The sequence below is a fragment of the Falco cherrug genome, chromosome 1 (genome assembly GCF_023634085.1).
Source record: "Falco cherrug isolate bFalChe1 chromosome 1, bFalChe1.pri, whole genome shotgun sequence".
In the NCBI taxonomy this organism is placed as follows: Eukaryota; Metazoa; Chordata; class Aves; order Falconiformes; family Falconidae; genus Falco; species Falco cherrug.
Genome location: NC_073697.1, coordinates 120,947,687 through 120,972,147, shown reverse-complemented (window position 1 = coordinate 120,972,147; position 24,461 = coordinate 120,947,687). Strand labels below are relative to the sequence as shown.

General features: G+C 50.4%; 1 protein-coding gene across 1 annotated transcript; it reads right to left on the bottom strand.

Moving 5' to 3' along the window:
• Positions 1-15,132: 15,132 nt before the first annotated feature.
• WFIKKN2 (WAP, follistatin/kazal, immunoglobulin, kunitz and netrin domain containing 2) lies at positions 15,133-20,594 on the bottom strand. The gene is made up of 2 exons (XM_005447273.3): positions 20,033-20,594; positions 15,133-17,911 (listed from the first exon to the last, which is right to left on the bottom strand). The coding sequence occupies exons 1-2, from the start codon at positions 20,231-20,233 to the stop codon at positions 16,400-16,402; spliced, it is 1,713 nt and encodes a 570-aa protein (XP_005447330.1). The 5' UTR covers positions 20,234-20,594; the 3' UTR covers positions 15,133-16,399.
• Between the last annotated feature and the right edge of the window lie 3,867 nt (positions 20,595-24,461).

Below are 24,461 nucleotides of genomic sequence, written 5' to 3'. Positions count from 1 at the left end.
CAGTGTTGCCAAACCAAATCACTCAAGAAATTGTGATTCAGGCCTCCAAGAATATTTTAGAAATTATGAGGTAATCGTAAAAAACAATCAGCCTCTCACCATATTAATTTGTCTTCTGGGTACAGAGTTAAATAGATTTCAGAATGTTCTAGCTTTTCTTTACAAGTCCACAAAGAAGTTAATTTTTATGTGAAAATGTAGATCCTTTGGAAATCACAGGTTCCCAGGGACTAGCACTTCAGAGGAAACAAAATATCTGAAGGATAGTGATGAACTCAGAAGTGTTGGCAATTAACCACAGCTGCTTAATGGAATCAGATTTCCAAGTGATACAGAAGGACGGAGAGCTGCCACCGCCCTCCTGTCTGTGTGGTTTGGTGACAGGTTTGACAGTCTGGTGGCAACAACTGGAGGCAACCAACTCCAATTAACTTGTACCAACCGGTAAAGGACAGAAACACTCGGTAAAGGATCAACCACTGCATCTCTGACCTCGCACTCCTGACCTTCAAGGAAGGTCTCCAAGACTGCTTCAAAAGACAATCCAGGTACTAAAATTCCTGACTCTAGGCTATAAAAATCACACAGATGTTGATTGCACCTTGCATTGTAATTTTTGCTACCACCAGCCATCCCTAGGTAATAATTATTCCTGTCTTTCTCGCTCTCTCTTTGTGCCATAAGTGACATTATCAGCTGTCCTCTGGCTAGCATCCTCCCTTTGATCAACAGGAACCAATCATCCTTTCCCTCAAATTGCCTAATTCATTAATATAATGAAGTTTAACTCAGAACAATTATTCTCAACCTGTATTTAGCTCTAAGGTTATTGCTTCTATTTCAGACCTGAGGAAGCCTTATGTGCCTGAAAGCATGTGTAGTTTTTCCGACTGCACCAGCTGACCTAATAATCGCTGTCCCTTCTCCCTGCCCTTGCCTCGCTTACGTCTTGCACCGTCCTCGCTACAACGCGTTGGCTGCACCACTGTGCTGGTTCCTGCTCCGCTGAGTCTACAAACGAAGGCAAAGCCTTGACGAGCTGCTATGGGAGGTACTCTACTAGCCTAATTAATGGGAGGGAAGCGTAGACATCTTGCGGTGGAGCTGCACGGGCTGTAAGCCATCCATCCCGCCATGTCTCATGTTGCCTCGTTGTCCCCAAGTGTGCCATGTGGCAGTGGCTGGGGGGAGTAAGCGAAGCTGCTGGTGATACTGGAGACCTGTGAGCAAGGCTGATTTGATGATCTCCTCAGTAATGGCACGCAGGTGGGGGGCGATGAACTTCCAAAGGTCAGTGACGTTGTCTTTCATTTTTTTTCTTGGTGTCTCTGTGGTTGCAAGAATTCGGTATTTGGAATAGCTTACCTGCCCAAAGTTAGATACCAGAAGATCAGTTAAATTTAGCATCTGGATCTCACCTTTGTGAATCAGTCCTTTTTACCAATGTTCTGCTGTACAAACTCTCTCTTACCTTGTTTAGTCTTTGAAGTTCCTAGGTTTCCCCCTCCTGATTTTTCTTTCTTCAAGGTCTTCCTTAAAACTTACTTTTCTTGGTTTCCTTCCCGAACCAAGCTGTTCTCCCCCTTCTGCTTGTCCGAGGTCTGTGCCTCACCATGTATAATTTGCAGTGTATTATCTGATGGAGACTGTAATCTCTTCAGGGCAGGGCTGTGTCCTTCCCCGGCCTCACAGTTGCCTGGTGTATGAGACTGAGTAAGGAGGACAGAAATTCAAGAGTATACACACACTCTCAAATAAACTGTGTATGTTGTGATCTGTGTTCAAGAAACAAATGCAGAGACAATTGTTATTAGTTAAGATGGTTTACACTGTACCACCGGGGGCTTGAGAAGTGGATGCTTTAGACAAAAAGCCTTCCTTTAGAAAATGTTTGTGGAATATATTTATCTAAAAATATACATACTTATGGTAGAGAATGATGCTCCTCTGCTGATCTATAGTTAATTGTCAATGGTAACATGGGACTCTTACAAACAATCCTGCTGTATTAATATACACTTTATCCCTTTCTTTCTCTGCAGCATTCCAAAGCCCTTCCCAGGCTGATTTCCATGGCTGCGCTGCTGCTGTTGAAAAAGTCCTGCTCCACCACCATGCCCTCCGAGGCTCAGAAAAGGAGGATGGATGGATCCTGTTTACCTACAGCAAAGGTAACTGTGGGAGGGAAACCTTCACTATGCAGGACAGACTTCTGCCTTTAACAGTCACCAAAACCTTTCCTCTCTACGTGTGTGCTGTGGGCAATATGTGCTAATAATACATTTTAAAATACTTTTTGGTCTGAGATCTCCAATGAGTTTGGCTTTTTGATGCCTGCACAAATGGACTCCGCGTACTTAAAAGTATGGCTGACAATTAGAAAATGAGTGATACGTAAGTGGAGATGGGGATCCTCCGTGAGACTGATTTTGAGATGACTGTCTCCAAAGGTCTGAGTGGTTGGTGCTGGGGTTTTGACTTTGCCTATTTTCTGGAGAGATCTGGGGCCGTCCAGCCCGACCCTGCTGCCGGGGGCATTGCTGCAGGGTGGCAACTGGCCCATTCCCTCTCCTGACATTTGCATTTGCTCAAACAAAGGGCTCATTCTGGCTGGGAGTGCTGCAGCCGGGCTCTCACTTGTCTGGTTCCCAGTTGCTTTTTGGAAAGAGCTAGCTGTGCTCGAGTGCCGGGCTTTGAGTCATTTCTGTGGGGCACTGTCATCTTGGATATTTTGGTCTTCTGTCATATATAAAAAGATACCTCTATTATTTGCAAGCAGTTAGTCATCTGCTAGCCAGAATGGGAAAGTTTTCCTTAAGGATGTTTAGGATCACATAACCCTTACAGGCAGAGGGGAAAATGTCTGTAGATGTTGGGATTAGTCATGTAATGGCTGCAGTTATCTTCATCCAGAGCTTTTTCTTTCACTCCCCGTTAGAGCTCCTGAACTTGAGGGCCGTATCCAATCTCCAGCCTTTCCCATAACGACATTTATCTGGGTAGGCTGAGAGACAGAGTGGAGCCCAGGCTGTATAACCTCTGTCCTGTTCTTTCTTTATTTACTTGGTTGTTTGGTTTTGGGTTTGGTGGGGTTTTTTTTCCCCCATAACCACTTGATAAATCATGTGGAGAGCTGGAAATGAAAGGACACGACCTGCTCACGATGCTCGCCTGCTCCTGGCTCCCAGCAGCCGTTCTGATTTCTCTGGGACTCCGCTCCCCATCAGCGCAAGGTGTAACCCTGGTTCTGTGCCTTGTGGAGGAGCCGTGAGGTTTCCTTCTCACTTAAGAGCTCTGGGTAACCCCAGGGTACGATACCACTGGTGGTGTAAAGCACCTCCAAGTCGTCCACTGACTTTTATCCTTAGAAAAGCCCTGTGTGGTATCGCTGTCCCCAGTCTGGAGGTGAGGATGGAGCAGAGAAGAGATGACGGAGCCACCAGCTGTTCCCTGTGGAGCCAGGGATGAGGTGAGCCATGGACTTTGGCACCATGAAGGTTGGCCTTAGTCTCTTGTGAAAGGCACAATCCCTCCCACAGCACGGCAAAAGAGAAAGTAGTATTTCCTTTCCATCCGTTCAGAATCCCGTGCTTGATTGGGATGTGCTTAAACTGGGGACAGCTGCTTCAGGGGGGTGTTTTCAAAGGAGCTGGTGTCGAGCGGGACTGAACTTCGGGGGCTGCTGCTTGGTGTAGGCAGGGGCACAAGTCCTTTGTGCTGGAGGTGACCTGGGCTGCGCGGTGCCCGCAGCAAAGGTGTTAATCAGTGTGTAACACTCAATGGCATCCTAGTAGTACAGGAACATGCCAGACGAGACAAAATGAAGGAAAATTGGAAATTGGTCACGATTACTTGTAATTCTTTGAAGTCCTCTTAAAAGCAGACCCCCAAAACCCACGAAAAGCCAATGGATTTATCCTGACGGTCCTTCTGCGGTGCGGTCAGCCCAGGGTGAGGGGTCTGTGCTGGGTGTTTTGCTGCTGGAAGTGTTGGTGTTTACAGAGGTCAGGCACTGGGAGGCCTCTGGCCGAGCAAGTGCCTTCACTGTGCACATTGTCCTGGTGAGCTGGAAGAACCTGAAGGGCTGGTGCAACGGGGACCCTGCAGCCAGTTCCTGCCAGGATTCACTTGTGGATTCTTCTTTCCTCTGTCCTTCCAGAAATGAAGTAACATTTGCTGGGAGGTGCCTTTCAACATGGCAATCGGCCCAGGAGGCTGCGCTGAGGCACGGCTAGCTCTAGGATGCACTATAAATATACGTGACAAATGCAAACATTGACTTTTGCTGGGGTGGGAGTGTGTCTGCCAAGCAGCGCCAGCGCGGCGAGCGGGGCGGTCAGCGGCGCTGGGTGCTGCGGGGGGGGAGATGCTTTCTTCCCCTGGGTTATTGGTTGGTTGTGTTTTTTTAAAAAAAAAAAACAATTATTTAAAATTGTAACAGCTTCACACGTGGAAATAGCAGTTTTTTCGTTCATCCTGTTGTGGTAACCAGGTTTCAACAGGTGGGGGAGGAAACTGGAAGGGGGGAAAGGAGGAAATGAAGAGAAAGGAAGTAACTATCAAAGGGGAAGTGTCTCCACCTCTTTCCTCCTCTGCTGGGCTCTTTTCTTTGTGTCATTTTCTTTCTAAGACATAAAAGCGAACGTAAAAATGAGGCAGGAGGTGCTCTGAGCCCCTGCTTGTGGCTGAAGGCAGGGCTCTCCTGGGCAGGCACCCGGGCAGGGGACAGGGCAAGGTGACACAGCCGGGTGCCACGTCAGCAGCCTGCCCGCTCCTGCCTGGGGCTGCCAACAAAGGTGGCCATTGAGAGCCAGCCGCGTGCGTGGCTCCGCAATTGTGCTGTGGGAGCGGGCTGCAGCCACCAGCTTGGTTTTGCGCAGGCAGCTGATGAGCCACGTGAGCGTGCTCTCCTCCTCCTCCTCCTCCTCCTCCTCCTCCTCCTCCTCCTCCTCTCCAGCAGAAGGTCTCCGGGGTGTCTGGGGAGCGGTGGCGGGCTGCGGGCTGTAGTGCGGTGTGAGAGCTGGCTGCGTCGAGGCAGGGCACGGCGCTGGGTGGAAATGGGCTCCCCCAGGTGAATGAGCAGCGCCCACCCAGGCAGCCACAAAGCAAACAAATGTGCTTCTCCCCAGCCCATTTTTGTCAGCTGAGGATGCAACGGCAGAATAAGGGAAAATGTCGCTTTTTATTTCCCTCCCTTGCTCTTGCTGACTCCGGCCATCCCCTATGTACAGCTCCAGAAGGAATGAGTAACATCAGTCTGTTTCAAGGCACTTCTGCTCCACAGCATAAAGTTACTCAGCATTTGCAGGACCAGGTCATTGTAGATATTTTTATTCTGCATCTATTTTGCTCTGCCTCAGACTGACATATTATGGATGCTTCCAATTAACAGTGCATGAACGTAAACAGTGCTTTACTCATACGTTACAAATAAAAAGAGATTTTTTTTTTTTAATTAGGTTCGCAAAAACTTAATTGTGTTCAGATTTTCTTTATGCAAAAATGAAAGCACCTGAACTCCAGGGCAGGGAAGGTTTGGTGAGCAGAGGGTGCAGGAGCCTGGCTACACCATGTTACATAAACAAACTGGTGTTTTTGAAAGCAGACCTAGACGAGTTTGCAAATGCATTTATTTAAGCAAGCAACCCATCTGCTCCTACCAATAATGGATTCGCAGACCTATTGTGTATTTGCTCAGCTCACAGGCCAATGAATTTTACGTATGTTACACGATTTGCACAAATCGATACATAACGTAGACACACGTGCTCACACCTGGACCACCCCAGCCACGAAGACAGGGATTTGAATAGCGACCTAGTTAGCACCTAGCAATGTCTGGATCTTCAGGACCAAAATACTCTATCTAAATTGTTTGTTTGTTGTGGTGGGGGTTTTTTTGTTTGCTTTTTTTAAGGAACTGTTAGATTTTGTAAGGCAATGCCCATGTCCCAGGGCTGCATGACTCCTGCAGGGCACAGCTCCCTGCCACGAAGACAAGGCTTGGTGCTGCTTCACTTACCTGCCTGACCCAGAAGGAAAAATCGGAATTATGTGTGAGTGCACCACAGCTGGATCGAGAACCTGCCCCCACTCACAGCATGGCCAGGTACAGGGAGATGCATTTTCATTCTAGCTATGGAAGTAGGGAAAAGAAAGCTTCATCCAGAAAAAGAAAACTAGTTCCTTACATGGGAAATACGGAAGAGAAGCAAACCCCCAGGGTCCGACCCAGAAATATCTGTCTGAGCCCTTCAGGGTGTCTGGGGCTCCTGCTCTGAGTTGCATGCCCATCTCCCCCTGCTTCCCCCCCGAGGTGGCACCGGAGGCTCTAGGAACCTCCCTCCTTGCCAGAAATGCTTCTAGAAGCAGCACTTTTTTCATCATGCTGGGGAGCGCTTGCAGAATGTATCCTCACCTGGTCGGTGGAGAGCACTTGCCCTGGAACTTGCCCTGGTGCTCACCCAGCAAAATCCAGGGGCTGTTTCTGCAATAGGCTCCCTTGAGCAGAGATGAGAAAAGGGGAGGCCAGGAACTTTACATTTTATGCCCAGAAGCTCAAACCCGTGACAAAAATCTCATTGGTCAAGGCAATTACTAAAAAAAAAGGAGAAAGGAAAAAGAACGCCAACCCCCAAACCTGTCCTTTCTCCAGATTACCAGCTAAACAACCTGTGAGCTGCAATAATTCTGCAAAAGATGCTCTCAGAAGTGGTTTTTACAGTGAAAGTAGTCATAAATAATAATAAAAAAATGCATGTGTATGTATTTTTTGAAGCAAGGAAAAAAATGTCTTCCTCTTCAAACCCGTAGTCTGTGAATAATTTGTGAACAAGAGAAGGAGCTCCATCTATCTTACACTGGATTTGTTACAAATCATTTGTTCATGTGTAAATCTTCCTGCCAGAGTAGGAGCAGCAAATCCTCCTTCAATTTTGGTCTGCTGAAAAACTTCTATAGCTAAACATGAAAAATGGAGTTGATAAGTAACAGGTGTAGAAGTGCATCTCGGGATGGATATATTCCCGGAGCCACCGCCCGAGGGGCTGGGTGACAGGCTTTATGAGGCAGCAGGGCAGAATTTCTGGCTGGCACTCATTGCTGAGGCACAAGGGCTAATAATTTTGCAGGAAAACAGAAGCCAGGCCAAAAGGACCCCCCAGAAACACCTCCAGTGAGCAGGCGAAGAGCAGGTGCCCATGTGAAATGCATCAGAGCATCCCAGTTTGGAGAAAACTTCTTTAGAGCTCATAGAAAGTCCCTAGGTGGCAACACTGCTCCTCCTGACCCTCCCGGGAGGCTCGTCAGGGCTGAGAGATCTCCAAAAGCTTCTGCTTGGGAGATTCTCCGAGTGAGACCTTAAACTTCCATTCACAAATAAAAGTGAGAAAAAAATGAGTATACATTTCATACTAGCTGTGGCAAAGGAAAGCATAAACCTGTGATCACTGAAGGGCTCTGCCCTCTGAAGGCAAATTAAAAGAACAACTGGAACACCCAAGAATTTATTTATTTAAAAGAAATAACATTTTTTAAAGCAAAATTTGTGACACTGGGAGATGTGACTCATGAATCCTAAATGCTTTGGGTTGTCAGTGCGCTTAGGTATTTCTGTAACCGAAAACCCAACAAGTGGCAGTTGCCGAAAGGTGGTCCAGCCCTTCCAGCGGCACCAAGGATGCTCTGCAGGGCCATGGCACCGAGGGACCGCTTGCTCCATCCCGTCACCCGTGGCACCGAGGGACCGCTTGCTCCATCCCGTCACCCGTGGCACCGAGGGACCGCTTGCTGCATCCCGTCACCCGTGGCACCGAGGGACCGCTTGCTCCATCCCGTCACCCGTGGCACCGAGGGACCGCTTGCTGCATCCCGTCACCCGTCTGCTTGGCCTGTGAGCTCTGCACACAGTTGTGAGTTGTAGCTCCCCATCACTCTTCACGGAGTGTGGCCCCCATCCAGGCAGCCCCATCATGCAAACGCGGTAAATAATCCTGAGCACGGGCATGGGCTGGACACTCGAGGAGAAAAATGCCCACGCCACCGTGCTCCTGATATTTTCAGGGAAAAAACATCAGCAGAGACCCAATACATAAGGAGATTTTGGTGTCAGTCCTGCTTATCACACCTGTTAGATGAGTAGATTCCAGAAAACTGTTAATTTTTTCCTTTTAATCTGTGTTTATTCTCTGCTGGCTCTGTGCGAGCCTGCGGTGTCTATATCCAGCCCTTCCAGCACAGTGGCTCTGGGCACACGTGCTGGCCGGCGGCTGCTCCTTCCCCAAAACACCAAACTGACTGATAAAAGTAGCAATTTCGTTATGTCAGAGATAAGATACTTTCGCCCGCCTCTTAACGAGATGACTTTTGGAGCTAGCTAGCACAGTGAAAATTGTGAATTGCAAATATTATAATCAAATACACAATGTGAGCTTCATCCTGAGTTAATTACCTGAGTAGTATACATCTGTTAGCTACAATAAATTACAGCAGAAATGGAGAATTTGATTGCAATATTCACTTTCTGGATGATCTGCAGGTCAAGTATTATTCACCGGAGAGATTCATGAATAATTCTGAATAACTGGACCAATATATTTAGAAACTGTGCAATCTGCAAACAGGGAGAGAAAAACCCTCAAATAAATTATACATTGTGTCTTTTTCCTGCAGCTCTGGAAATGGATTTGATTGCCTTATCATGGTTCCTACTGTATTATTTTTTTTCCCCGCTGATAAACCTAAAATCTGTGTGGGTATATTACTGACCAGACGAGGATAAAATGGGTTGAGTGAGGACCAGCCGTGGAGCTGGGGGGAGGTAGGAAATGTAAATTATACAGCCAAGGGCCTGTGAAACAGTGGCATTAACTGGGGCGATGCCCATCCAGTCGCAGCTGGAGGGTGCTGGGTGCCAGGTCCCCACGCGGCGATGCCCCACGCTGCCGGCCCTCCTGCCCCCGCTCCAGCACTCAGGGACCGAGGGGTTCCTCCTTGCACCCCAGAATACTGCAAAACTAGGGAGATGTGTCCGTGGGAGGAAGACCCTGGGGCCACCGCGCTGGGTGCAGTAGTTGTGCGTGTGGCTGGTTGGGTGCCGGCGCTTGCCTTTGGCTCGTGTGATTAAATGATGGGTTGGACGCCACTGGATGGAGAACCCGAGCCTGCCTGGTCCTGCGGCGAGTGCTGTTCAGGACAGCGAGCCCCGGCCCTGTAATGGCCCGGTTGGCATCTTACTTTCTGTCCCGGTGTGCAGTGACTTGGAGCCGACCTTGGAGCCGCTTCCAGACGGAGCTCTGGGATTTCCAGCACCTTCCCCAAGCGCTGTGGATGCAGCAGTTGTGGGCACCTTCCAAAGAGGCTCGGGGCTCCGGAGCTGGAAGGTTTGTGTCCGTGACCGCTGTCCCTCCTGCAGCAAGGTGTGCCGGTGGGGGCAGATGGAGGTAAGGTGCCTGTTTCAGCAAAAATTGTCTTGATGGGGCTGGGATGTATCTGGTTCTTTAGGAGCAAGTCTCTAATAGCCGGTAGGGTTTTCCTAGCAAGTAACCAACCCGGCCCCTGAGCATGACGTGCAAGTGCTGCTGGGTTTTTAAGATGTCCACAGGCTTTTGTGCTTGTTCCGGGGAGCGGTGCAAGCCATCGAGCTGCTGGTGCTGTTTCGAGCGGTGCGATGTTGCGCACCAGAGGCAGAGCACTCAGCTCCACGTGCGGATCATCCGGGTCTCAAATGGGAAAAGCTTGTTTGAGGTTTTCGTAGGGGTGCACAGCTAGGACTTGCTTTTTCCCCTGGGTATATTAATCAACATTGCATTTCATCGGCTGCTTTATCATCCTGTCACTTGGTATGATGATTCCCTTCTGCAGCTCCTCGCAGTCAGCTTGCGGTTTTGCAGCCCTAAGTAACCTGATTTCAGCAACGACCTTTGTAACCCACCTCTCCCATCCCTCTTCCAGACCACCTACATCAGGCAGCCCAGGTCCTCGCACAGATCCCCTGGGATGCTGCCGATGACTTCCCTGCATTGTGAAAGCTGACCTTTCGGTCTCACCCTTGCTTTCCGATGATTCAGCCCGTTGTCGGCTCCAGAGACCGCCTTACCTCTCCCCGCAGGACAGCTAAATGTCTTTAAAAGCCTTGGGTGAGGAAGTTGCTGTAAGGCCGTGATCCGAGCCAGCTCTATCAGCTGGACCATCTCTGTCCTCGTGACTACTTCAAAGAAAGTTAAGTGTTTCTGAGCATCACTTCCCTCTGTTGAAGTCCACAGACTCTTCCTCTTTACATCACATTTACCATTCAGCGGTGACTTCTATCCTCTATCATGGTTTCTACCAGACCTGCTGGTTTTCCTACCCAGCCCCCAGGAACCCTTTTCTAAAACCTTTCCCTAAACTTAGCCCCACATTTGCCACCTTCCACCCTCTGGTCCTGCTGCAGGCTGAAGCAAAGGTTATCCACTGCAGTTAATGGTTAAGCAAATTTTTTTATGTCGGTACTTTTACCCGTGGGTGAATACCATCTGATCCTGGAGATTTATTGCTGTTGTTTTTCTATTTATTTCAAGCAGTAGAGGAAGTCACGTCCTTTACACGGGTTACAGTACCCGCCTTGCTTTGGGTGTGTTAGGAGTGGAGCGGAGGAGGAAGAGAAGGCAAAAACCCCTTCGTGGGTAGTTCCTTTTTATGGCAGTTAATCCAGTCCAACTACCATGTTGTCATGCCAGTTTAAGGCAAAAAAATGTTCCCCCTCCTCCCTCTGGGTAAACCTTCTTCTCCTTCTCTTTTTCTCCAGCCCTCTTCTGGCCTCCTGCATTTCTAGCCATCTCTGGGACAAATGAGAGGAGGGGGTAGGAGCTGCCAGGTGGGACAAGCCCCACGGCCCTTTCTATCCCATAAGCACCAGTGTCCCGTGCCCCAGGGGATCGTACAAGATGCCCCAGAGTGGGGTCTGGAGGAGGCTGGTCCCCACCCCAAACTGGCCGTAATCTGGAAACGTGGACATTCATGTCCCTTGGGCTTTGCTCTCCTTGCCGTCGCCAGAGCGGCTGTGGCCATGGGCTGCCAGAGCACGTGCAGGTTGGTGCCCACCAGCCAGCCCAAGGCTTGGGGGAGCTGGGTGGGTGAGCACCCAGCACCGCCTGGCACCCAGCACCGCCTGGCACCCAGCACCGCCTGGCACCCTGCGGGCTGAGACCAGCAGTAGTAACAGGGATGAGCACGGAGGAAAACACGGACTTTTCCTGGCTTTGGAACCTGACCCACACAGCAGCCTTTGGAAGATTTGCCATCTGCTTTCTAAACTCTCAGGCCTGAATGTCATCATTTGCCCAGCCATAAATAGCTGTGAATTAGACAGGCTGTGCCACTTTTTTGGCTCATAGATACATCCACTAGTGCTGCGGCGTTATCTTCATATCCCACCGGTGTTTGCATTGTAGATCAGGAGCTCAAGCTGACTTTTTTTTTGTTGTTGTTTTTTTCTTTTTGAAGATTTAAAGAGCTGGCAGAACATTTATTCAGTTGTGCAACCTCCATTCAGAGTATTTCTCAGATCCTGGACATGGGGCTCATTTTTTGTCCTCTGACAGCCGCTGTAAGTCAATAAGGCGGTTGGAGGTCACTTGTAGTCAATCAGTAACCAGTGCTGGCAGAGGGGGAAACGCTAAATATTTGGTATAAAAACGCAGGCTCTAAACTCGAAGTTCTTGCTCAGGGTGACATTTTTGCAGCCGTGCCTTCGGAAACCTGGCTCCATCCAGCCTCGCTGTAAATACCCAGCCTGGCCATGAGCTTTTCCTGGTAATTATAGACGTGGAGAACTTCACAGCACGTGCACATCGCACGAATTACAGCAAACCGGGGCACAAGGTGCTTCAGGTGGAGGAAGTAGGTCTCGTGGTGCAAGGTGCTAATTTGGTGCCAGCTGAAATTACTCCTCCGTTTTGCAGGAAGCCATTAGGTGGTGGCTGAAGCCATGCATGACCTTCATCCCAGCCACCTCCCTCAGGAACCCAGACCCACGGCCAGGCGGTAATTCTCGCAGGGGTCCCTAATTCCCTTTGAAACAACTGGGAACTAAGCTCTTAAATACCTTTGCTGTCTGAATCATATTCCAGTGGCGTCATCACCTCTGTTTGCTCCTAGTTCTGGAGCTGGTTGCCCATAAAAACTTCCACCTGACCTCATTGCAAGCCCCTGCAATGAGCACACACTCAATTTCCTCTTCCCTTTGAACTCAGCTGCTCTGGGCTTTGCGGTGATGCAGGATCCTATCGCTGAGTAACCACCCAGCCATCTCTCCGTGCGTGCTACCACAAGGCCCTCGTGCCCTGTGCCGCCGGCTGTGTTGTGCATCATGCCCTGTATGTCACCAGTGTGCCCGATTGTCCCCGTGCAGCAGCTGTGGCCATCGCTGCTCCCCTGCCCCCCGTTAACAGAGCGGGGCTGCACCGGCGCTTTGCACCATAACCTGTGGCTCCGTTTTGGATCCAAGTGCCGGACGGTTTCCATTCAGCTCTAGCTGCAGGGTTTGCAGATTCATGGGTTGCACTTTTTGTCTTCATTCCAGAGGAAGCGAAGGGAGGTGGGCAAGCTGCGCTGTGCCAGCAGCTCCGTGCTTTCCTCCCGCCTCCCCACAAGTGTCTCAGACCCGTCCCAGCGCCCTGGGGAGCTCCTGCAGGTCTGGGACCCAGCTAACGTGGGTCTGCTCCCTCGCTGCTTCCCAGACCGCTGTCTGCAGGAGATGCTGCTTCTCTGGGATCCGCAAAGGGAGGAGAGCTTTGACAGCTGCCACCGGCTGGGGCTGCATGGCTTTGGAGGTGGCATCCTTCCTCCAGCTCTTCCCCGGAGCCTCAAACAGGCGCTCGTGCTCCTTCCCAGCCCGCTGCCCTGCGAGCAGAGGAGGCAAGCAGGCTTTTCCCTTTCTCTCCCTCCTCTCATACATTTAATACACACTTCAAGCACCGGCATTTCCTTCCAGCATAGAGAGATGCGTCCCGGCGAGCAGGATGGAAAACCGAGTGGGTGAGCCACACAAAAGGGATTTTCTGAGCGGGAGCCGCATGTGAGTACCTCTTAGCCTTGCAAAGGCTTTAACGACATCCTGCAGCGCCTGGCCCTGTGTGTAGGCTTCCGTCAGGCTGGCTGACTGGTTGGACCTGAATTTTAGGCTTCTTAAGGGTTTAATAAGAGGCTGAACTAAAATACTAGCTTTGAGTGGAGAGCTAAACTCTTCAAGGTCAGAAGGTGGAGGCTTGGGGTTAGGGTCAGGGCCGTGCCACGGGGCGGGGCGGTGCTCACGGGGCAGCCAGGGATGGTTTTTACCCCGGCGAGCAGGCGAGGGGATGCTCATGGCACTGCTCCATCCACCCCGGGGCAGCCGTGGGGCTTCTGGGCAGCGGAGCACAGCCCTGCATGTCCTGGGGGATGCTGGCAGCCAGGCTGGGCATGGCCAGCGTTTGTCTTCTCTGGGTACCCAGCCTCTGCGGGGCTGCTTGTTGGCACCGAGCTGGTCCCGGCCGCCACACCTGCGGCACAGCGGCCGAACGGGTCAGCCTGACCCTCAGCAGAATGGGGCCCGTGGGGCCACTGTGGGCTGGCAGCCGGGTTTGGTGCTTGCCTGTGTGTCCCACAGCCACCGCAGAGCCATCCCGCAGACACCACGAGGCTCAGAAGCAGCCTGGTTCTGGAGGTTTGGGCAGGAGCTACATGAGCGTGCCAGAACCGTGCCAGGGAGCTGGGCTCTTTCCTCTCACCGCACCACGTTGGAAAACTGACCCAAAAAGTCCCCATGGGATGCCCCATGCAAGCAAGCCCTCACGCAACAGGCCAACGTGCCCGCAGCGGGGTGGTGGCCACGGCGCGCCTTGCTCAGCCCTGGGTCCCAGCGCCGCACATCACTTGCACACTCACTTCACTTTAGTGCTTCTTCCCAGGGGTTTCACGGGGAGTAAAAGCCACCACGGCGCTTTAGAGCCCAGGCTGAAGCGCTGCAATGTGCTAGCTGGAGAGCAGCGAGTCGTGTGCTTTTTGCTGGCAGCTCCGTTTGCATCCCAGCTCTTCTGGAACAACCCGGTACACGTCTCCCGAGTCACTCCAACACTCCCACACTTGCAAAATCCTTTAGCTTTTGGGAAAAAAAAGAACCATATAAAGCCAGTTTTTATTAAACCTTCATCCTCCGATGCCTCTGTGTTGGAAAGGATGGCAAGAACATGCCACTTCCTACAGCTTGCTCAAAAAATGACAGCTGAGCCGTCGAAACAGCGGCACTTGCCCCAGCCAGGGATGACCCTGCAGAGATGCCAACCGCTTTGGAGGGCAGCGGGGCCGGCATCTCCCAGCTGCGGCAAATGGTCGTTATGAGATTCTACACAAACGTTACGGACCTTTAATTGGAGTTTTTCCCACGTACGCTTGGGAAAGGTAACGACAAAAAACCAGGCAGGTATTTCTCTGTTTGCAGGTCTGAGCCAGGCTCCTCTGCCCCGCCCCCCCGCCCCCCCCCAGCTTCTTACAAAACTCTACAAATAACCAGACATTTAGATCTGTTCCTGTTGCCAGAGCATTTTGGAAATAACCCAAGCCCAGACCACTGGGAGAGCAGCCTGGTTCTCTGTTGTGCTGTGGTCTCTGCCGTGGCTCGGCTGCCGGTGCAGGGCATGGAAAGCCATCAGGGGAGCCAGAGCTGGACCAGCGCTCAGCACCATTACCCCGCTGTCAGATCTCCCCCCTGCAACAACAAAGCACCCAGCGTGCGCAGGGTTTAGAGCCTTGCGTGTCATGTTGAAGCCCAGCACCTGCCTATTTAATCTCCTTCCCCCAGCCCTTATGGTACCCAGCCCTGACGTAGGTCTGCAAAAGCAGCGGCGTGCCCACTGCGGGGCACAGCCCCCATCCTGCCACCCGTTAGATGGCACCACGGAGTGCTGCTCCCTGCGCCTGCCTTCCTCTCGCCCAGACGGGCCTTGACACCGCTCCAGCCTTCCACTGGCCCCTTGTGCAAGGCAGAAAGCTCCGGCACCACCGCAGCAGCTCGCTGAACCCACCCCACAGAGAGCAACGACGAGGCTGCCCGCACCGTGCTCGCCCCTCTGCCCCGCAATGACAGCCCGTAGCGAGGCAGGATTTTTCCAGCATCAGCCTTTTCTTTATTTAAGCATTTTTGCATAGGTAAATGTTACATTTTTTTCGGACACACGCATGTTAAAATGATCGATCTCAGGTGTGCGCATGTGCTCGCACCCACAGCCCGTGCTCTCTTTCTTAGGGTATTGATTCCTACGCGTATATACAGTGGCCTGGCAGAAAATGTTGCTGGGGGATTGAAAGAGTGCTCAGAAAGGGGCGCGCTGGCGGTGCCTTTGGAGAGTGTCCGCTCGGCGTGCCTGTGGCTGTGCACTTGGGGTTCAGCAGCTTTGTGGCTGCGTAATACCGCCTGCGGGCTGCCTGTTGCTTTTGTCTAGTTTAAATGTTGTCCTGACTCCTCTTACTTTACTCTCTCTCCTATAAAAGCAGGTTTTCTAACGAAAATAAGCTGTAAATCGCTGCACATGCTCAGGTGTAAAGGGTTTTCGAAAGCAAGGCAGCTGGCAGTGCCCTGCCGCCCCTCTGCCTGGGACTGGTTGTGGTAGATAACATATTGATTAAACCAAAACCAGGGAAGTGCAGTGGAATGAGGGTGTTTGCTGACCTTGTTCTGATGACAGAAGAGTAATTTCGGGATGAGACTGTGCCTTGAGCTTCTGCAGGGACCTGTTGTCCTGGGCATAGGGGTCAAGGGAGTTTTTCCTCCAGCAAGGATTGCAGGGTAGGCAGTCGTTGCTGTTTAGAAATGAGATACTTTCCAAAGAAAACTGCTAGGAAAACTTCAATTAAAAGAAGCAAATTCATAATGCATAGATGGGTTAAATGTGCACAATTGTAAATATAGACAATAATTTACAGGCTTTTCTCTTGAAATATTAGTGCTGCTATAAGGAGACAAGCGTGTGACTTACTTATGACTTACCATAGCATTTCCATACCGTAAATGGGACAGATTAAGTTGACATTATATATTACTTAGCTGTGTACCAATTAGCTAAACAAATGCTATGAATTCCATCATTTATGATGGAAGCTACATAAAAATTGTATAATTACTGCAGTGAGTCATCTAGTTATATGGCATTCCTATATGGACAAATTTATTTCAATGCAAGATTAATAGCCTTTTGCTGCTGGTTTACGTACGTGCCAAGGACCATACTACATTGTCGCTAAGCATCATTAATGGATTAAAATAAGGGTTCTGCATAATTCCTACAGTGTACCTTCAAACAGCTTGTTTAGTTTGTGCACTAGCCTAGCGCTTGTTAGCCCTACGTAACACACGGATCTGGAAGGCGGACACGTGTGAAGGAGGTTAATGCAATCCTAGGAACTCTTTCAAAAGCTCACAGGTTTTCTTGTGGATGACTTCGCGGAGTTTCCGCACGCGCCGGATGCTGGAGGTCCCCACAAAGCTGTCTGGCTGGAGGACAGCCATGCCGTTGTGGACATCTCCCATGATGATGAGCTGGCCATCCACTGTGGTCATGTTGGGACATGGACAGCTCCAGTCCATGTTCAAAAGCGTGATTTCTAGTGGTTCCTTCCCCAGGAATTTTAATCCCATTTTTTCGTCTTTGAGGATCTCCTCCACTGTCACCAAGGCATGTCCCGAGTCTTGGTCTTCAGTCAGCTCTGTTATACGGCCCAGGATGACAAAGTCGCTTTTGCAGAAGCTGGTCACCAGCTTCTGGCGCGGTTTGCAAGCTTTGCAGTGCGTGTTCTTTGGGAAAGGGCACATCTCTTCGCAGGCCTCCCGGCTCTCAAAGTTGTTCTCGTTGCCTCCACACCCGCCGTAAATGAAGGACTGGCACTGCTTGGTCAAGCTGTTGTAGGCCCACCTGGGCTCATAGGCCTTGCAGTGGCCTTGGAGGGCTGGCAGGTTGCAGATGTTGATCGGGCCGTTCATGCACGTTAACATACAGCTCTCGTAGGTCTCAAAGTGGTTGAGGTTGCTGTTACAGTTCCCATAGATGAAAGTAAAGCAGTTGTTTTTCTTTGCGTCGTAGTACCACCTGGTCTGCTCTTCCCCACAGTCTTCGCTGTCTGGTTGCTTCAGGCACTCATCGGTCGGAAAATGGGTTTTGTTTTGGGAAGCTTCTTTGGATGTGGGTTCTCCTTTGATGACTGACAAAGGGAAGTCAGCCCTGAGAAGGCCACCGCTGTTCTTGGCAGTGCAGGTGTAGATGCCTGCATCTTGGAGCTGGGTGTTGTAGATGACCAGTTGGGCGATGTTGGTGACCACAACGTTCCCTCTGACATGATTTGGCTTCATAATGACTTTGTCTTTCCCATCGACCTGCTTCTCCCACGTGATTTCTGGCTTGGGTCTCCCTGTAACGTCACAGAGGAAGCTTACGGTCTCTCCCACGTAGACGGACTGATGGACGGGGTTGTTCACTAGGGCGGGCGGCAAGATATCGATGACCGTTGTCTCAAAATAGGCAGTAGTAGGGCGAGCAGTTGTTTCTGGTGGGATAGGGCTGGTGTTCGGCCAGGTAAGATGGTACCTACAGGTGACTACATTCAGTGTAATGCCTTTGATGCAAGCTTCTGCGTCCATGTAGCACTTGTTGTAGTAGGTGAGCCCGTCGGAGGCACAGGTGAAGCTCGGCTCCTTCTCACACCTGTCCTTGCACTTGCAGACGGGTTGCCCGTCCCAGATGTCGCATTCCGAGCCTTGCTGGATGCACATGAAGCGGTCACAGGTTGCCTCTTTGGGCATTCCCACCGGCCCTTTTTTCCCCTTGACATCCATGTACCGAGCTGCCACGCAGCTCTTTGTCCCACAGACGTTGGGGCAGCACTTCTCAAAGGTCTCGCACTCCTGCAGGGAAAGAAAATAACCCGATCGTTACTGGGGACAGAGGAAAGTCCTTTTTAGAGACACAGCAAGCAGAGGGCCCAGAAACTTTCAAGGTGTGAGCTCAGGGGACCTGCTCTGCCACAGAGGGCTGCGGACCCAAACTCAGCATCCCCACCGGCAACGAGTAGGAACATCCCCCCAGCAGCTCCCGGGAGGTGTCTAAGCGGACCAGGCTTTCTGAAACGCTTCAGGAGAGACTCTCGAGAAAGAAAATGTATTTCTGTTTCTTAAACACTAACCTCATCATAAGTCTTTCTTAGAGTCACATGGACTGCTTGACTACTGAACCAACAACCCCCCTTCTGCGCTCTCCGAAATGCCTGAGGACAAGCCCTGAGAAACAAGAGCGGATGGAAAGACTTATCATATGGCTGTAGGCAGTAATCCTCCTTATTTTCCACAGAAGTATGTAAAGTATTATTTGAATTCCCTGAGACTAACAGCCTACCCTTGGAGCTGAAACTGCCAAGGATTTGTAATTGTTCACATTGTAGAGGAAATAATAGAATATCTCAAAAGTAAAGAAATTCTTGCTCCAAAAATAATTTTTCTATGGTATTTAGAAAAACAAACCCAAAACAGCTCATTACGGCTCCTCTGACCTATTTTAGTCCTATTTTCAAACGCAGCATCGCTCTTCTAGTGATTTATTATACCCCATCTCAGCTACAGTCAGCTCTAAATGGCGGTTAATTTTAGCAGAATTTTCATCTTCTGTGCAGAGAAGGTATTGGATACGTGTGGTCCCAGCTGCTGCCTTGTTACGGCTTACTTGAAGGGACGACGAAGACTGCTACCACGTACCCAACAGGGCACACTTCCACTGCCTGTTAAACCCCTACAACCCCCCCGAAATCCAACAGCTTTCTCCAGAAGTGAGAACAACATGGGGTTTTTTTCAGCTACCAAACTAAACAGCTTCCCCCGGGTCCAGTATCCTTTCCTTATTGGGAAAAAGATGACCTAATACCATAACTCATCCCCCTTTCCAGCAGCACATTGCTAGGTTTCAGAAGCGAAGGCAGAAACCAGAATGGGCGACGTTTTCGGCTGGGGCTAAGGAGCCACAAGGCAAAAGCGAGGATTTTGAGCCAGTGGCTTCTGGCTTTCAGTTTTTGGCCAGTAAATGATTAAAACACCGTCCTCCACTGCTGGGGCTTTGCAAGCGTTTTACTATTCATTGCTGCACCTGGTAGGTGAAACAGAAGAGGCTTGTTGGGGAATGGCGAAAGGAAAAAGAGCACCTTCGGTCCTAACACATGGGAACCATCTGAGCAAATGTCTTTGTTTACTTGATGGCCAGTATTTTCTCTATTTATTTTTTCCTCGCTCCTTTTAGCACTGCAGAAACAACCTGTCCACAGAGCATAAACCCAATGACTTTTTCCAGCCTTGCTGTCAGCCTGGTTTGGGCTGCCAGAGCTTTGCCATTGGACATGATGTAAGAGGCAGGACGAGCAGGTATTTTCAGATGCCAGCTGAGCTGGCAGGGCTGACAGGTTGAAAAATGAATTTTAGGGCGGTAAGCTAAGCACATTTTGAGCTGGGAGCATCACCGAGAACATCTGCCTGGTCATTTTAACCATGCCCCTGTTTTGCACTCCAAGCACGCTTTGTGTTTCAAGTGCAGCAAAGGCTGACGATTTACATGTTAAATGAAACCATTTCATACAGGATTCCTCCCAGGAATATAAAGCGCTCATGGACGGCCACTAACAACAAAGAGCACGGTGACACTGCTAAAATACTACGGATTGGCCCCAGAGCACGCTGAGTTCTGGAGTATCAAATTCGGATGTTTCTTTTGACAAGAAAGCAAGGAAAATGATCAAACAGCCAGCGCCGTACCCGCATCAGCAACCATGTCAGCTGCCACCCACCTCCCCACTTAACTGATAACTCATGGAAGCTTTTCCATGTTATATAGGTCATGGGTCAATTAAATACGTGCGCTGCCTGCACCAAGTCCCGCACGGCGCCGGCACCTTTCTATCTGGAGCAGAAACAGGCTGCGGTGCAAACAAGCCCACTGACAAACCCCATCGCCCGCGACGCAGAGAGATAAAAATGCGCATCACTCACCAGATCAGCTTCGCACTCCCTCTTGCAAGTGCTCTGCGCGTCTACCCACAGGTTGGGGTTCATGTCATTGGGGCATATCCCCGCGTGGGAGTAGCGGATGGGAGGTAGAGCTTTCCCCTTCAGGGAGACCTCCAGAAGCAAGAGGACACTGCTCTTCCCCAGCAAGATCCACATCCATCGAGTGAACGGCACCACCAACATCTCAGAACTTCTCCAGGGCAATGGCAGGGACCGAGCTGGAGGTAGTTCTTGTTTTGCTTGGGGTTGCTTTTTTTTTTTTTTTGGTAAGCCTTAAATCTGCGAGGAACCCAAATGCACCTGCCTCCTGTAAAAACTTCAGCAAGCTCCTTTGCTGCCTCTGCAGATAGTGCAGTTTGGTCCGGACCTCATTGGATTAAAGGTCCTAGGAAGTTACCCCCTTATTTTAAGAGAAATGCTAATAGTCTGAGCAGAGTTAGCTCTATTTATACCCTGCCTCTGTTAACAAGTCAGAAAAAGTAAACTTGATTTCTTTGACAGGCACACGCTTCCTATGTCCTGGTGGCAGTCAGACAGATTTGTTGCAAGAAAAAAAAGCTGGAAAGAGTTCAAAAGGCTGGAACTGGCATGGTGGGACCCCTGCATGTTTCTGAATGCAGGGAGGCCTTCTTAACCCCTTTAGACCTAAAGTACTTCCCTATGCTAAGAATGGCATTTACTTCTGAAAGAGTACTTGTCTAAATACCACGGACCCGCGGTCAGGGGATTTCCCCACGGCGAGGGGCTACACAATCGCTTGCTAAAAGGAACGAGTAATAGGATTGAAGCAATTAAAGCTAGAATATCATATTTTAACAAAGGCAGGAGGGAAGAAACAACCGCTTTAAACTTAGGACAGACAAAGCAGTATGTCTTCACAGCTTCTCCCGGGGCTCCTCCGGGCTTTTTTCTTCTCTTTGGTGGGGAGATTTCCCGGATGCCGGGTCTAATGCTGCCCTCCAACCCACCAGCGAGACGTGAAAAGTGTCCCTGAATTCCTCCACATTTCCTGACAGCCAGATCCCATTGTACAGTGCATGGCTGACCCCTTTAACAGCGACAACAAAAAAATAGTAGAAGTTCAACTCTATGGAAACCTGCATAAAGGAATGTACAGCATTTTTGCATTGGGGGGCAGGGGGGAAATTCAGTCAAGCTGAGTTCCTCGTTCCCTGATTATTACAGCAAGGGGCTGATCCTGCTCATGCTGAACACATGCCAAAATCCAGAGACGAGTGGCAGAAGTCAGAGTTGCTCAGCACCTTCCAGGATTGGAGCCTTTGGGCTGAGTGCTGGGCTGGCTTGGATGGATCCTGCATGGTGCTCAGCGCCTCCTGGGAGGACCAGGTGAGTTTGTATCCCACGTGGGGGCTCAGCAGGGCCGGACCGGCAGTGCTGCACGCCGGGGGGGGGAGGGTGCTTGTGCATCTGCCCGGTGCCCAGTGCTGGGCGCTGCAAAGCCCACAGACCCGGGCGCAATCCGCCCTTGCTTCAGTAAAGTTCTTCTGTTGGGTTTATTAAACCCGGGTTGTTTCTCATGGCTGAGTCTGGGCCTGATTCTCCCCCGAGTGATGATAGCTGCCAACCAGTAAAACCAGCAGCAAACTGGGCCCCCGTACAAGCAATGCCCCAGGCCACAGGGCTCCTGCTCCTCCAGCGGGGCAAGGCGGCGGAGCGCGGTGACCTGCTGGTGTTCCCCAAGGATCACCTCTGGAAGGAGGGGAGAGCAACCTGGAGCCAACCTGCCCTCAGCTCTGGCATTTCTGTGGCAACCCAGGCTTATAAAAGAGGCTCTAGGCATTTCCATTTGTGTGACCGCATTAACGATATGCAGAGTATTTGAATTTCATAGGACGTGCAGAGAGAAGTTGTCCAAATTAGCTATTTATAAGGAGCGAAGTCAACCGCCAGGCAGCAGTTTGCCGTTGATTTATTCTCTCTGAAACTTTAGAAACCTGCATGACACTTGTACAAAGTGCGGCTGTGCGCAAAATGTTTTATTCAATACTTGTTTACAAAGACAAACGCAGCACCCTGTGATGCCTAAAAAAGCCAACCAAAAATGACACATTCCCAAGAGGTACTTAAAATTCTTACAGCTCTATTAACAACAAAATCACATGTATTAGTGGTTCTGTTGACTAAACAAAGACACTTTATATTGTAAAACTGACTGCAGATAAGCTTTGAAACCCGCTGTATGGAGGTCTCGAAGACTGCAGGTATCCTGGGCACGGCAGGAGCTGCTGTGATGACCCCAACAGCCGCTCAACATGCAGGGAATTTGCCCTGGGTCCATGGCATTGCCACTGTGTGGCCGTGGATGTCATTTTTCCCTGTCATCTTGAGTCTTTTGGGAGTGTTTTTCCCCCTTCCCCTCTGGACGAGAGGTAAGGAGGGGTGGGTCCACAGTGCTCTTGCAGCCTCCATCTCCTCTCCTGGTGCCAGAAAGCCACCTCCTCGCAAGCTTTGGGTGCATTGAGTGAGAGGCCCACCAGTGTGGATCCACCCAAGGTGGGATTCCCTTCCAGGGAGGAAAAAATAATACTGTCTTATTTCCACACACACACACACCCCCCGACAAAGGATCCCTCGCCCAGAGGCACATTTCAGCTGCGGAGGAGCAGAGGGGGGCTCTGAAGAGTCAGACCCTGGTTTGCATCAGGCAGACGGAGCGGTCCTCTGCTTTGCTGTGTCCTCCTCCATCCAGAGGGATATTCCCAAGGGACAGGTGAGTCCCAGCGCAGCGCTCTGCTTTCGGCTCCCAGGTGTCACGTTCAGTGTGTGACAGCCAGGACGGTGGCACTCGGGGTGACAGACGAACGAGTCCAGCTGAAGGAGCAGTTGCAGGGGACGTGTGACTCGTGGTTTAATTGTGTCGCTGTTGCAGGTCAGCAGGGTCATCCAAGGAAATGCCATTTGAGCGGCTGGATTTGATGCACTGTCATTCCAAATATTGGGCCAGTGCTTGGCACGACGGAGAGGGGCAAGGACATCCCATAGGAGCTTGGGAAAAAGGGCAGAGAAGTTATCATTAATGAGAGTTACGGTTTTGTTGGGTCACTGTACTAACATCTTAAATGAGGCACAGAAACCCCATGTTAACTAAGAAATCACTCTTCCAGCAGAACTTCTGCAGAGGAAGCCTCTTAGGGAATCAAATCCTGGCCTAATCCAATGGAAACGGGACAGACACTCTGACTCCCATCTCTCTAGGAACAGCGAGTGCTCAGCCCCATGAAGGATCAGTCCCTTGGCTGCTTGAACACAACCGGGAGAGGAAAACAGCGCCATAAATCTCCCCGTGAATGTGGGCAGGCAGCTCCTGAGGTCGGGGGGGGCAGTGAGGGCTCTGAATAACCCTCGACAGCTGCCCCATCCCTGCCAGGACATCCCAGACATGCTGTTTCCCAACCTAAGGAGCACATCCAGGAGGGGATACCACTATGCAGGCTGCCCCGGCTTGGCTCGGGGACACTGGTTGTCCCAGCACGGCCAGCCAAGCTCTGCCTCATGCACTCAGGATCTCCCGGGTTTCATTGAGAGCTGTTTTCTCGTCTGGTTTAAATTAGTTTAATTCCACTGACCTCAATGGATCTGACTGGGTACTCCAGAACACAGCTAACGCCAGCTGTGAATCGGGGTCTTTGTCAAGGTCCCTGGGCATGGTTTTTCTGTTCTTTCTTGTTTACAAAGCACCGGACAGGTGTTGTTTTTTATATTATTATTATTTAATATAAGAAAATAAATAATCCTTATTCTCCATTTTTATGAACAAATCTATCGTGAATGCCAAATTTACAGCTTATCTTGTCTAATCCGTGTCAGATACTGATGCCATAACGATATTCCCAAATGAGTTGAAGCCTTAGAAGAAACCCCACTACTCCTCCAAAATCCCCCTTTCTGATCAAAGTGCTGATCTGAGTCTGCTGGATGGGAGCTGGGATCAACTTTCTCTGGATCCCAGATGGACAAACCTGAGCCCTGATGGCACAAAGCAACATCCCAGATCCGCTCCTGGCAGTGGGGACATGCGGTCTCTGAGCAGCCTGTGCTCCACAGACACCTGTCTGTCACCACCCCGGTGTCCTGAAAAGCCCTCCTGGGATGCCCAGGGTCTTGGTTAGAGTTGTTGATCTAGAATTGGCTTAATTGTTGCTGGTTTTTGTAAATGATAATTCCTTTGCCCTTCTTGCCAAGTTCCTATGGGATGTCCCTGTCCTCCTCTGAGGCACCAATTCTTGACCCAGTGTTTGGCACGACCCTTTCTAACTGAGGAGCGAAACGAGATTCTCTGATGCACAGGAATGTATAATTGTGTCGGGTTTTTTCTTAAACCACCCTTAAAGGAACATCAAACTGGTGATTAGGCAAAACGAGCAATCCTCCTCTGGAGTTACTCAGCGAT